A 14,880-nucleotide genomic window follows, 5' to 3' on the forward strand; every position below is an offset into this window, starting at 1 on the left:
ACAGGAGTATGAAGTACCTATGTGTCATCCTGTGGATGTCATAGCATCTTGCAGATTCAGGAGTACTGAATGTGGTTACATATCTCCTCCAATAAACACCAAGGCCTGCCATCATTAAGCAGAGCTCGATAGCTCATTTATCAGAGAAACAAGATAACGAGACCCTGATTACAGGAACTAGCAAGTGTAACTCTTGCAGAATTATTTAATGGGATGTTTTCTTCTTTAACCACACAATGGCTGTTGTTATCAGTGCTGGGGTATCCTGGATGTGTTTCAGAGACTCGGGATGGTCTTAGGTTCTTTCAGATCTTAAAAAGTGCTTGAAATCATCACAGTTCTCTCTCACACACATGCACACACAAACACAACTTCCTTAAAAAGTGGCAATAAGGTTGGCTCTGCTCTCTGTATTGCAGGAAGGGTTCTGGACCGATGCCTGACAATGTACCTATTCAGTACATGCATTCATAACTCATTCCAGTGCACTAGACCCCAGCCCCTTTTAAATCTATGGGAGAGTATTCCCACCTGCAGTGCAGCCAGAAGTTCATCCAGCCTTTCAAGTTGTAGCTGTTGTATTCATGGTGCCTCTTTTTCTCACACCTACTTCATGCGTAGGTCAGGAAGACAGAAGAGAAAGCAGGCAAGATAGAAATAGCTCACTGTAACTGTCCTTAAGGTTACTGCAAGCTGCCGCTATGGCGAGCACCTTTAAGCCTCAGAGCTAGAGCAGACCATACCACCAGTCTGCTTACTTCCAGCCCAGTGATCATCAGGCAGACCTAAATAGCTGAACTCTTTTCTTTTTTTTTTTTCTTTTTGAAAGAAAAGATGGATTTTTAAAGCACAATTCTATCATGGGTGGTGAATTCTGCAGCCAGAATTCATGACTAATAAACATTCTATTAACAGCTGGACTAGGAATCACAGAATCATAGAATGGTAAGAGCTGGGAAGGACCTTAAAGATCATCTAGTTCCAACCCCCCTGACTCCTTTGTCCCATTCATTATATTTCTAGGTGTCAGGCCACAGCAGCCTGTCTGCAGAGTGCGCAGTTTTCAGGGAACAGCACTTTCCAAGGGCAGGCTGTATTATGTAACCTCCAGCAGCAATTTTCTGTGATACTTTGATACAATTGTGGTTTGTTTTGCTTTTAAATAGAAGCTTCTAAGTGTATTTTTGTAAGGCGGGGCTCAAATTAATATTTCTCTGCATCAGCTTATCTGCCTGGAAGCTTCTTCCTCTGTGATGCAAGTAACGGAGGCAGCGGCGGGCCATGCTTCATAAGCCTCAAACCTTGTTGAAAGGGGCTGAAGATGGCACAAGAAGAGGCCTGGCAGTGAGAGGGAGAGCTGCGAGGGCACATCTGCCGGGAGAGATGCTTTCCACCCGGCAGCGACAGCCACTTTTTCTTTTCATATTCGCTCCAGAGGCGATACCAGAATGCCAAACACCTCCTCGCCCGCCCGGGATATTAAAGCGAGCCCTGCCAGGGTCACTGGAGGGACTGGCGGCGGTCCGGTGAGGAGGTAGAGGGGGAGGCAGGGACAAGGGCAGGGGCAGGGGAAGAGGCAGGAGCAGGAACAGGGGTAGAGGCAGGGGCAAGGGCAGCGGCAGGCGCAGAGGTAGACGCAAGGGCAGAAGCAGGCAGTGCGGGGCGCGCCCCTGCAGCCGGCTCCGGCTGCCCCCGCCCGCCGGGGTCGGTGGCCCCGGGGACGGGGACGGCCACGGCTGGCCGCGATCCCGCCCGCCGCCGCCCGGCCCCTCCGCCCGCCGGGGCGGTGGCAGGCTCCCGCCGTGCCTCCCGGCACATAAAGGGAGGCGGCGAGGGCCGGCCGCGGGCAGCGGCTGACGGCGACGGAGCAGCCTGTGCAAATGGAGCAGCCGGCGGTGGTGGAGCAGCCGGAGGTGATGGAGCAGCCGGTGCAGACGGAGATGTGCAAGGCGCAGAGCCTGGAAGAGCTGGTCCGCATCCTCCACCGGCTATTCGCCGAGGACAAAATCTGCGTGGAGGAAGTGCAGGCGCTGATGGAGTCGTACGAGAGCAACCCCGAGGAGTGGCTGCAGTACGCCCAATTCGACCAGTACAGGTACAAACCCCTCCGGAGCACAAAGCCTCCGGTGCCGCGCCCCTCACCGTGCAAGCGGAGCCGGCGGCGGGGCAAAGCCGTGAGCGGGGACCGCGGCGATGCAGAGCAAACGCAGCACCACAACCCTCCTTCCCCATCCCGACCCGGCCGACGGCCCCTCCTGCAGAGCTCCGACATGGGCGAAGGGCAAAGGCCCCCGGGGGGATCTGCGGTACCCCGCGGCGGGGCCGGGCCGGGGCGGGGAGCGGGCGGGGCGGCGGCGGCCAATGGCGGCACCGGCGGGCACAGGCGGCGGCTGCCCCGCACCCGCTACCGACGGTACCACGACTACACCCCACTTGCACCGCAGCCGGGTGACCGCCGGGCCGTGATGCCGCGAGGCTCGCGCGGGCATGCCGCAGAGGTTGCGCGGCGAGCCGGGACGGGGGACAGACGGCGCCGATGTGGGTGTTCGGTGTCCGTAGAGGAGCCGGTGCGTGCCCTGCGCACCGGTGGGTCGGGAGCCGTTTGTGCCTCATGCTGCAGCCCCTTCCTCCTCCGGGGCTTTCTCCTGCTTGCCAGGAGGGAGGAAAACACCCGTGGGGGTTTGAAGTCACTCCTACTTTGCTAACAACTGATTTATCACTGCCGTTGGCGGCTGCCCCGTCTCAAGTTTCAATATAAATACATTTTATTTGAGCATTTTCTTAAGAAAACAAAAAAATAAACAAAACACAAAAACAATCACCACCAACAACAGAAAACTCCAAAACTTTTTCTTTTAACCTTGCTTTCACGAAGCCATCACTCTGGCTTGACTTTTTTAGCCTTCTTTCACCTCGTGTTTACTACCCTTCATTCAGAACAAAGCACAGAATTTGTAGCAGGACACAGGAAACTAAGAATCAGAAAAACAAAGCGTGCTAACATTAGAAGTCTGCATGGCAGCCATATTTTTTCCCCCCCAGCCAGACCCATACAGAAACAACAGCACTTGAAAAGTTCAGTCGAATGCCAGCATTGATTGCTTATGTTCTGGCACCACAGGAAAAATGTGTCTACCCAAAACATGCACAAATTGTGGATGAGGTGAGAGGCAGCATATAAACATATATGTTACGTTTTGAAAGTAGTTCGTTATGAGCCTTCGATCTTGAGTAAAAGAGAGTGGTCTTATGGGAAAACTAATTAAAAACTGACATCAGTGCCCTTTCTGTGTGCCCCTGCTTGCATCTCCTAGGTGAGAGTGAGGCATCCTGACATCAGCGTGAATACTTGCTTTACTTGGCAAAGTAAAGTGTGAATAGTCATGACTAAAGCTGAAGTGAAATCAGAAGGTCCCACTGGATTACTTGCACCAGCCCCAGATCAGAAGAGCCCCACTATGGAAAGTAATGTATAGAGCAAAATCCCAGTCCCTTCTCAAAGTGAACTTTTCAGTATAACAAGACAAGCAGCAACTCAGGGAGGCTTGCAGGAGTGTGTACAAGGAAACAAATGTAAAATGTCGCTATGAAAGATATTTTCAAGCCTTGAGAGCAAATCACAGTCTAGAATATGCTTATCGGTAAAAAGCCTTCAGAAACCCTTAAGCTGTGCCACCTGTAAGATAGCACATGAAAAATCTTTTTAGGAAATCTTGCTCTGATAAACTTTGTTTAGAAGTAGATGCTGGCAGAAGTTATCCCACAGGTGCTTTATCAACACACAAATGCTACAGTAGAAGACATAGAACTTTCAGGATCAGACGAGGAGAACCATGGACGGAAAGCCCAACATTTCTTTTTTGGCTTTGTACAAATGAGTGCTGCATAACAGAAGGAAAGCCAAGAATATTTGAAAAGGAAATGCAGAAGAATGTAACCATTTATTTTTCTTGTTCCACTGCAGTCCTCTGTTTCTAATTATAAGCCAGATGCTGAAGTGACTTCATTCAACAACTATTTTGATTTGATCCTGTCTACCACTCTTCTCCCAGACTCACAGTTCCCAAACTCCAATCGTCTATGTAATTCAAAAGCAATATGATATTATAAAATATCGAAATTACCATTTTTTTTCCCCCAGAAAAAAAAAAAGAAAAAAAAAAAAGAACTCTTACAAAAAAATGAAGCTCAAAAGTAATTTTATTTTTTTTTTCCAAGTAGAAGCTGGCTTTCAAGAAAAGGTAGAGAAAGGATTCTTATACATCACAACCTTCCTGCATAAACGTGTTTGTATAATTGTCTTTTGTAGGCATATCGATATGGTAAAAAGCACACACTTTGTATTTCAGGTATACAAGAAATCTTGTGGACAGTGGAAATGGAAAGTTCAACTTGATGATCTTGTGCTGGGGTGAAGGGCATGGCAGGTTCGTATCCAAAGACTATGGGTTTAGCAAACAGATAAAAAGCCACCATATCTTTCACTCTCATAAAAAGGAGAAAAATAATCAGCCCTATGTGAGCTATTGGAAAGTGTCTGGAATCTAAGCAGAGGTATTGGTATAGCAGTCTTAAGTATTTGCTGTATCTTTTGCAGGTTTGTATCTCATTGACATCTTTAGAGGGCTTTTAAAAATGCTCTGGTTTTCTACCAAATCTAAGCTGCTCTTCTGCCAGAGGAATTTTTTAGTCCCAGAGATACACATAGTGGCTTCTGTGCGTAACAGGGACTGTTCAACCTGTCCCATGCAACACTTGGCTGCAGAAGCAGGACTTGGTGGATTTTACATAGCCTTTGTTCTTTGTTTGTAAAGGAGTTTGAATCCTGCCTCTATGACAAGATGAGAAAGGTAGGTTTGGGTCAGGACTGCAGGCCGTGAGAAGAGAAAACCTTTCCAGGAGTGTGTGGCTTTCTTTAGGTTCATGCATCCCACCTTTTCCCTCAAAACAGACCACACTGCTGATGTGGCCTCCTGAGTTGTGTGCACAGATGGTACACTACGTTGTGTAGTCCTACAAATGTGAGGGCAGGATCTGTCCCTTGGAGGTCTTTCAGAAAATGTGGGCTAAAATAAAATATGGAATAAAAAAACTTTCAGGTTTTGACTGATTATTCTCACATATAAAAAGAAAACCTAAGGAGATGCTGAAGCATTTTTTTGTTTGTTTTAATTGAGCGTGCAGTTGAGCATTTACATTATTCTCTAAGGAATGCCATGATGTTCTACTCAGAGGGATATAGGAACTGACCTCACCACCTCTACTGCTTCCAGGCTATTCCCACAAAGCCTGTAATTTGTGTCAAACTGTGTTTGGGTTGGATGAGCATTTGCTAGAGCTAGACTGGATATAAGGAAGAATACAAGGAATGTAAGGATATGACGAAGAAGTTCTTTACTGTGAGGGTGGTGAGGCACTGGAACAGGTTGCCCAAAGAAGTGGTGAATGCTCCATCCTTTGCAGTGTTCAAGGCCAGGTTGGACAGAGCCTTGGGTGACGTGGTCTAGGGTGAGGCATCCCTGCCCATGGCATGGGGGTGGAACTAGATGATCTTAAGGTCCTTTCCAATCCAAACCATTCTATGATTCTATGACTGGAACCACAAGTTGGTTTTGCTTCCTACATGAGATGGATCAGATTGTTCTCATGGCTTGTGGAAGGAGCGTGACAATGTGGCATTTGTGAACTGTTCTGTGCCTGAAGCAAGCTCTCCTCTCTTGGCATCTCAGTTTTGTAAGAAACGCTGACATTTGTTTACTGAAAACAGTAATGAACAAGAACCAAGCTTTTGACTGAAACTCGTTAGCACTGTATTTCTGGGAGGATCAAATTCTCCCTTCTCCTTCCCCCCGGATGAGTGGAAAGTTCTCTCTTTCTCCTAATCCCATTGACTTCTGTAGCAGTCCTCTATTTAAAAAGCCCAAACAAACCTAAACTACTTATTTAGCCCATACGTCTCCAAACGTAGCAATTAAAACATACTTCAGATCAGGCAAGCAGACAAATCATACTAGATCCTGCTGTTTTGTTCATGTTTTGCCAAACTAGAGAAATTAACAGCTTACTGCAGCTGGTTGTACTTAGCACTACCAGAGCAAGAGGTACAGCACCTTTTTTTACTCAAAAAATCTCTGTGCACTCCAGCAGTAAAGAGACCATAGAAATTAAGCAGGAGTAGTTCATTTCTCCCACGTTTTGGGATCTGCAAATATCAGGTATACTTAGAAGTTTATTCCAGTCTCTGCCTGAGGTAATTTTGTTTCCTGAACAACAAGCATTTTTGTGTTCTGAAGACTTTTTCTGCCCTCCTCCCTCCTCCAGGCTTCTTTGTATTCTTCTGTGGCAAAGCCATAGATGATTGAACAGTATCTGACTTTCCTCCAACTGCTGCTCTGTGTGAGCTTATCACAATGCACTTCCACCATAGCAGTTTGAAGTACGTTAAGTAGGCATACCTTAGCCACTGTGAGTGTATTTTCCCTAAGACTTTTGCGCATGACCTGTGTGCAATAGCACTTGATTTAGGGCTATGTCCAGATGCAATATGCTATGCCATCTGTCCTATTTGCTGTACTGAAATTAAATATGTACATCACACTGAGTTTGGTTATTCCTTTCACATATATAGCAGCATCCATGACCACACCGACTCACACTGCTTTATGAAGATCCTCCAGGGAAATCTAAAGGAGACTCTGTTCGAATGGCCTGAGAAAAAAGGGAATGGTGAAATGACTAAGAAATCAGAACGAGTTTTAAGGGAAAATCAATGTGCCTACATTAATGGTAAGCTATTAAGCTTGTTTTGACAACTACCCATCCATGACTTGTTCCTAACAGGACAGTTTATCTGCTCTCTAGTCTCCTACCTTTAACAGTATAACACTAATGCACAGTTTAGGAATGTGGCTATCTAGATTCTGCACAAACTTATGTTTAGATTCAGTAAACCAAACAAAACCATGTTCTTTTAACTCACTCTTAAGACACTGCAGCAATTGCTTGATACTTAAATATGCAGGGTATCTCCTTTAGACCAAGCAGCCTTCAGCATTGTGTCCCTTATGTCTATCTGAAATTACTCAGGTTCTCAGACTCAGTTGGGTTTTCCTACCAAAGCAGCTCTTTCCAATGGAAGCAATTGTACCCTGTGTGCATCTGATCTAAAGCTTCCTTGGTTGTTTTAAACAAATTTGGTATCCAGTTCTCTGAGGTGGATTGGATCTCTGCCATGTTTCATAACAGATGTTTTGGTTTAAAAGAAACAGGTAAAACAAGTAGAAGGAAAACACTGACAGTGTGTTCATTGCCCTAACTACTTCAATAGTGAGTGACCTGCATGTTTCTATTGCATGGTTCTTGGTTGCTCTTGCACTTTATTTTTAAGGTTAGAACCCACAGTGTTTATTTCAGTTCCCAGTAGATGAGCACAGATTTCGGACTTTTTTTCTCCTATGTCAACTATTCAGATAAACTATGTTAACGACACTCTGGGCTTACACTTCAAATATATCAGAGTTAAGAGTGTACTCAAGATTCTCAGGGTATCATGCCTGTGTTGCATGATACAAGTCCAGGTATTAAATAGCATATTAATTCAAGTACAAAGGCCTTAGTTGTTTTTACAGCAGGGTCATAAGTTTAAATTCCAGGTGTCTTAAGTAACTCAAAAACTCAAATTTGGTGTAGAATGGAAATGATTTGTTTCATAGATATGATTCTTTATACCTTACATTTTTATGTAATCGCTCGATTTCTACTCCACCATCGCAGAAAATGCCATTACTTCGTTAGTAACCACACAACAGACAATGCCTTGTTGTATTACATGTTCAATTACACTTGCTGTTCAGCTAAGCTTGGAAGTATGCCAGTCACTACTAATTTGTCACCTTAGTCAAAAGAGCAGACAAATGAAAAGCCTGTTCTCCAAACTAATAAACTAGAAGGATTAATTAGGAAACAGATGCCTGTAGAAGAAGACAATTACATCTCTGTCCAGAAGTGCATGCCCCAAATACACGTAGCTGACTTTTAATGTGGCTGATGTCCTTGCTACCAGGCTAAGAACTAGCAGTACAAGTCTTCTTTCCTGTAAAACATCTTGCTAATTTTAAGAAACACAAACCTTCCTGCTTCTGGAGGAAGCTTCCTCCTAGGAAGAGCAGCATCTCCTGGGAAAGCAAATAAACTTGAAGCCCTTTGGGAATGATCGCTAGAAAATTAGTGACAGCATGCCCTTCCTTAAGTTTCTCTGGATTTCTGTTGGCCTTTATCCTGTAGCAGATAATCCAGAAGTTACATGAAGTGTGGAAGGCAATAATGTATTTTGAATTACCAGTGTATTTAGGAATCTGCTAGAGAAGAGCAGTCAAATTCACTGTACTGAGTTACTTGCTGCCCATAAAAGTGCAGGCATGCCTAACAGGCTTGCTTATGAGTTTCTGCTCAGAAAGCAGTTTTCCAGGCATCTGAGACCTCGTTACATCTTCCTGCTAACACAACCTCTTGTTTCATGCCCTTGCTGGTGTAGACTCCATTGGCCTGCACCGCGTGGAGAACATCAGCCACACAGAGTCTGCCGTTAGCCTGCATTTGTACAGCCCACCCTTCGACAGCTGTAACACCTTTGATCAGAGGACTGGACACAAGCACAAAGTCAAGATGACCTTCTACAGCCAGTTCGGGGAAAGGACTCACTGTGTAAGTATGAGTTGACACGCTGCCCGCCTGGCCCTGTGCTCTTGGTCCCTGCAGGGTCAGGGGCGAGGGGCTGCTCTCTTGCCTGTGCAGGACAGAACACTGGTGCCTCGGGACAGGCAGAGGGAAGGTCCAGCGGCCCTGCCTTTCCTGGGGCATCCCCACATAGGACCAGCATAAAACTTGTTTCCAAATGCTACCTGATTTGTCAGTTTGCACTTCCCCTGTGTGGAGTTGCCTGCTTTGTAGCTTCCTCCCCTTCATCAGCAGGAAATCAGTTCCAGGCAGAGAGGAGGGTTACTGAGAATTCTGTCACTAGCTAAGTATCTTCAGGCAGCAAATGGTGGTAAATACAACCCAGTCAATGGAAAACTGTGAAGCAGCTACGTTGTTTTGGCCAGCTTAAGTCATGTGTAATGTTTCCTGCCCAAACTGTTCTGCCAAAAAGCAGCACATTTCAAGTCATTAGCTCAAAACCTGGTAGCTTACTGCAAAGAATTCTTTAATAGATTTAATTGAATTCTTTAAAATAAAAACTTTGACACAGAAAGACTTTCTCTGAGAGTGAGAGTAGGCTTTTTGGCTGATGGCTGCATTCTTAAGCAATGGCAGGGTATTTTATTTGGATAAAAAAGCAATCTTAAAATTGGTTTCGGGGAACCTAGTTAGGACATCTGGGAGAGTTTAATCAGGTTCTTTTTAGCGCTCTTCCATGCATTGAGAAACAGAACTACTTATACGGGTAGAAAACAGATTCTTGATGTTCAGCCACAGATGTTCAAGGACTGTTTGGCTTTGTTAGGTAGAGAGCAATTTCACCTTTCACTGAAGCCAGAAACTGAGTGTTCAGGAGTTTCCCAGAGTGAGCCCTTAGTAAGATACAGCTGAAGTTTTATATACTTGACAAGTACCATCTAAATTATTTCTTTGAAGCTTATAACATTACATGACTTACCAAATTGCTGAAACACAAACTTTGACCTTCCCAAGTTTGAAAGGTCTTTGAGAAAGTAAACTCAAATTTATAATTCAGATTTTAGAGGTAAATTAACATGGAAAAATGCTGAACAAAATTCATGCAAGAGTTCAGTGTTTGCTTGCTTTCTTTTTGTTTTAAGTATTTACTAAATATAAGGTATGTCCAATAGCAAGTGGGACTAGATGTTTTGACTTGGACTATTTTCCTGCTCTTGATGTGTGCCCATCTGGCAGTGTTTGTACCTTTCATGTGAAACCAGATCTGGCTTTCAGGAGGGAGATAAATCCTAATCATTGGGTCTCTTTCATGAATTCCTGTAAACGGAATTCCAGTAAGGAGGAAAGTGGTACCGAGTCTGGGCCATACTGCTGCCTGAAATGACTTCACGCTACAAAAACCTTCTGGTCTCAGTGAGGGTTTCTGGAAAGCTGACTGGAAAGTCAATCTTTCTTCTGCTTACCAGATCTCAAAAGGATGGAGGAAGACAGAGATCTCTAAGTTAAAAATACAAAAAGAGTAATGTAAAGTACACTGGTGTATCTTTTATGAGTGAGATATCTGCCTAGCTAAAGCACATTCAGGACTTCCTGTCTGTCATAAATTTTTTTGCAGGTAAAACACGCAGGTAAATCCCTAGTGCTTCTAGCCATGACGAAGTCTTAATTAACTAACTCTCCAGTAAACACATAATAAATTATATAGGCCTAATAATTAAAATGGTAGGTAGTATGTCCAGGGACTTCCCATAGAAGTAACTATTTACACAGTTCGGGTACAAACCACGGGAACACCGATGCGAAAGTTCACTGACGGGAAACTGATTTTGTCTTGGGTTTCACAGCACATCAGTTCCTGCTGCCAGGAATTTTGCTGGAGTAGGTGGTTTCTCTTTGCAGCCTGTCTTCCAAGATGGATTTTCAAGCACTTTCTGTCAAAATGAAGTAGGGCAGAGTATCAGGGAAAGAAGATAGCCTCAAGGAGGAAGCACTCCTCCGCTCTGCCATGGGCTTACCTGTGGTCACACAGAGCCAACAGACAAAATGCATTAAGTATTTTTAGGTGCTGAGCTGCTCTGGGAATGAAGGCCCATACTGAGAAGATGAAGTAGGTGATGACTGCCTCTTTACCTAAGACAGTTACCTCTTCTCTTTCCCTTTAGGCGACAGCAGTGCCACAGGAGAACAACTGAGAAGCACCAGCACATGTTTGCGTGAGACCTGCTGAATGTTTAACTGGGGACAGAAGACTTGCATGGCTAAGGCCAGCAGCCAGCTATATTTCTATACGTAGTACATAGGAGTACACTAGGGCAGCTTCCAAGCCATCCGCGGTTCCCCTGAGCAAATGCTGATTATGGGACACTAAGATAACTAGTGCCATAAACTACTTCAGAGGTTAGATGCCTTTTCTTAGGCTCTTGTCAGAATTAAGTAGTTTGTTTTCTGATTCTAGCCTCCTTTTAATTCCACTTCTGATACCACACTGAGAATATCAGAAATAGGGTTTTTAAACATCATCTGACATTACTTAATAGGCCTATCAGTATGTATGCTTTCAATGTAATTAATAACTATATAAACTTCTAAGCTTCCAGTCACTTGTGCCTATGGGGATTACACTAGATACGACTAACAGTAGCTTCCTTTTTTAAATTAAGCCTTTTAGGTTTTAATGCTGTAGGCTATTATTTTGATAGTTTTGTGCATTTTTTACTTTTTGTTTTTTAGAATTTCGTTTGTCAGATCTTGTTTTGAATAGAAGCAATGAAATGCTTCATGTACAATGATTTTCAAAACTGGGCAGAGATTTGAGTTTTTAATAAGACTAATCATACTTAATTCAGCTAATGTCCAGTTTCCAACATATTTCATATAGCTACTGAAGAAGGTAACTGAAATAAAACTGGATTTGTCCACAGATTTCAAGTTTTTGGCTTTTTCCTCCTGTAACTAAATATTCATCACACTTTGTGAAAATCCACATTCCTCATGAACACCTAAGTCTTTTCCAAGCAATACACTATTAGAAAAGGCTTTAGAAAGTTGGAAATATTTCAAACATGCAAAGACTCCTGATCCCAATTAAGTTGGTGGTAGTTCTGCCTTTGAGTTCACTGTTGCTTAGTTTTATCCTCCAGATTTAGTGACAAGGAACGAACGATCTTGAAAAAAAAATTATCTCTAATTAAGCATACCAAAATCAGCAAAGCTGCCCACAGTGGGGCTATGCCATTTGTTTAATGCAGCTAATCACATAAGATAATCAGAGAATATAGAGCACATCTCCTAGTCTCCTAGCTGACTGCAGATTACTCCAGCAGCAGTTTAAGTTTTAACCGTATCCTTTTTAGATGTCACATACTTCCCTCCATATTCATAAGCACATAAAATATTTACTTTATGAGTAAATATTTCCAGGAAGGCTGTGTCAAATTGAGGAAAAAAAAAAAAAAAAACAAACGTTTGAGCAGTGTAACAGTTTTTAAATGAACCTGTGCTCTTGGACTGGGATTCCGTCTTGAAGGCCAGGGGGCAAGGAGAGAAAGGTGGGGAAAGGGAGTGTGGAAGGAAAAGAAAAATGGAAAGATAAGAGGGGCTTAAAGGCAAAAGAATAGGGATAAGCATCATCAGTAAGTGGGGACTGTCCACGTGAGGTGGACCTGGAGTCTGTGCCAAAGAGAGGTCAAGGTAACATGCAGCCCGAAACTGGAAGAAGCATTAGGAGCGATGGCACTACAGGTGTAAAGAATCCCCTGTGCTTTCCCTGGTGTCCAGAATACCCCAGGGTTTAGCTTGTTTCTTTCTCATCCACTATGAACCAGCTCCTGAAAAATCTTGTCAAGAGCCAGATGTTGGGATGGAGCATCTTAATTTGTCATGGCTCAAGCTGTTGTGAGAGTGTTGCAGCACCAGAGATGAACGGAAGCAGGAAGTCCAGCCATCCCACTCATGCAAGGTCACCTAGAGCAGGTAGCTGAGGACTATGTCGAGTTGGGTTTTGAGTATCTCCAAGGATGGAGGCATGACAGCCTCTCTGGGCACCAGTGTTTGACCACCCTCACAGTAAAAAAGTCTTATGTTTAGACAAAATGCATTGTATACCAATTTGCACCCATTACCTCTTGTTCTCCTCCTCCTCCTCACAGGAAATGAGCCATTCCACTTAACTAACTTCAAATATAGCATATTCATCATGGTTTTTCTTACTAGGTAAAATTAAAGAACAAACCAAACAGCTTGTATATCACAGGTTCGGTCAGGTGAGGGGAACTGGAAAGATGAAAGGGGCAGCCAAGAGGCCCAGCAAAATGACAGCAGCTAGCTGTACCAAGAGCCATTGATACAGAAATTTAGACAGTTCTCCAGCTAGCCACACACATGCCCAGCAAGGCAGAAGAAATACAAACAAAAAAGATCACAATTATCTACCCATGCTATCCCAAACACTGTTTAGCTACCGTAAACATGGTATCATACATTGCATAAAATAACACAGGAATTTCAGTGTTTCAGAACATGCTCTTATGCGTGCCATACCAGAAACAAAGGGGGGTAGCCTATCCAACATAAAGGGCACAAATACAGGAAACGTTGAGAGAAATGACCTGATTGGGTCTAGAGTCCTTAGAACACATACCACAGCCACCACCTCTGCCACTCTCTAAGCACTAGCTATGCATCTTGTGCTCTGCATAGCACAAGCACGAAGCTAATGTCTACCAAAAGCAATATTTAATTTATAAATATCAACTGATACAATGAGAAATAGTCACCTTTTCACTTACACATATATGTTCGCATAACTTGTGCTGGTTTAAAACATAGAAACCATAACAACAAAATAGTATTCACACGTTCTTATGGCTGAACAGCCAAGTTATTCAACCTTCTAGCATATGGAAGTCCTGAGCTTTGGAACAATGCTGACCAACTGATGAGGTAGCAATATGTGACTATTAGCTTTGACTGCACAATAAACATGTTTAGTCTTTCATCTGAGAAGGTACTCTTGAGCAGTTTCACTGTAAATTGAAGAGAGTTTAACATTTACCTGGGTTACAGCTAAGATCCCTAAGTGGTAAGAGGTACTGCCTTAAACCATTAACACTACTAAATCATTCAGGCTGGCAACAGCAGGAGGAACTCAGTCTATGACCTGGTGCATTAACTAAGATTTCAGTGAAGGAAATTCAACAGGAAGACATAGGAAGGCAAAGTAACGCCAGGAATGAAGTGCAATATTTACATGAATTCAGAAAAATGCAGAAGGGTTCAGTGATTTTGGTTTTGGAAGAAAAGTCTTTTATCAAAATCATTTTTTACATGGGAAGACTCTGCAGCAAAGAGTCCCTAGGAAGGCATAGGCCATATACACAGGAAAAGCTGACAACAGGGACTCTTCTGGGAATGGAAATGCTATCACTGTCTGCGTGGCTATGGCTGATGAGGACAAGATTCACAGAAACTCAGGACATTTGTTCTGGGAATATTCACCTCTGTATAATTAGCAGGTGAGCAGCCTTTTTTCCCCCCATACTGATGTGTAGTAGCTCTGAAGCCCCTTACAGGAAACATTGCTCAGAGAGGGTCCCTTGCAGCATAAACTCAGTTTCTTAATGTTCTTTTGGATAACTGAACCTTGAATATAACTGACTACAAAATCTCAGCATACACCAATTTCTTCAATTTTTTACTTAAGCCAAAGTAACGCTTAGTTAGGTCTCTTGATGTTTGAGCATTATTCATCTTTACTGTTCATGTATAGAGGAACAGAATCAAAATCCACCCTATATATATAACCCTGCTTCCATTACAAAGTTTTTTCCCTAAACCACAAAGATACAAAATGTGCTATTCAACAGCTAATCCTTATATTATTTTTTCACACTTCTCTCATGGTCAAGAGAAAGCTGTGTTGCAAGAATATAGCCTTCTTGAGGTTAAAAGAGGTGACCTGCCTACAGTGGCTCTGCAGAGAAAAGCAGAATGGCATGAAGCTCAGTATTTTTCAACCATACGATATATTCTGCTCTTACCACTTTAGCTCATGAAAGACTTTGCTGTCCTTAAATGTCAGAGTCTCTCACATTCTGGGCATGGACAGTAGCTCCAGCCTCCCTGGCTGGGAAAGAACGCAAAACCAACATGGACTAATTGTGCAGGCCTTCAAGACTAGTTCTGACTCTTGTAGCTCACATGAAG

At 43.6% G+C, this 14,880-nt stretch overlaps 1 protein-coding gene across 1 annotated transcript; it reads left to right on the forward strand.

Moving 5' to 3' along the window:
- Positions 1–1,255: 1,255 nt before the first annotated feature.
- Positions 1,256–11,598, forward strand: CDO1 (cysteine dioxygenase type 1). The gene is made up of 5 exons (XM_030469960.1): positions 1,256–2,095; positions 4,350–4,427; positions 6,629–6,786; positions 8,534–8,703; positions 10,839–11,598. The coding sequence occupies exons 1-5, from the start codon at positions 1,881–1,883 to the stop codon at positions 10,866–10,868; spliced, it is 651 nt and encodes a 216-aa protein (XP_030325820.1). The 5' UTR covers positions 1,256–1,880; the 3' UTR covers positions 10,869–11,598.
- Positions 11,599–14,880: the final 3,282 nt, after the last annotated feature.

This window comes from Strigops habroptila, chromosome Z (genome assembly GCF_004027225.2).
Source record: "Strigops habroptila isolate Jane chromosome Z, bStrHab1.2.pri, whole genome shotgun sequence".
In the NCBI taxonomy this organism is placed as follows: Eukaryota; Metazoa; Chordata; class Aves; order Psittaciformes; family Psittacidae; genus Strigops; species Strigops habroptila.

What these genes read in the sequence shown, in the direction of transcription:
- CDO1 (XM_030469960.1), top strand. Translation starts at nt 1,881, where the DNA reads ATGGAGCAGCCGGCGGTGGTGGAGCAGCCGGAGGTGATGGAGCAGCCG. An exon ending in GCCCAATTCGACCAGTACAG is followed by an intron (nt 2,096 to 4,349) that starts GTACAAACCCCT and finishes TTTGTATTTCAG; the next exon opens with GTATACAAGAAATCTTGTGG. An exon ending in TCAATGTGCCTACATTAATG is followed by an intron (nt 6,787 to 8,533) that starts GTAAGCTATTAA and finishes TTGCTGGTGTAG; the next exon opens with ACTCCATTGGCCTGCACCGC.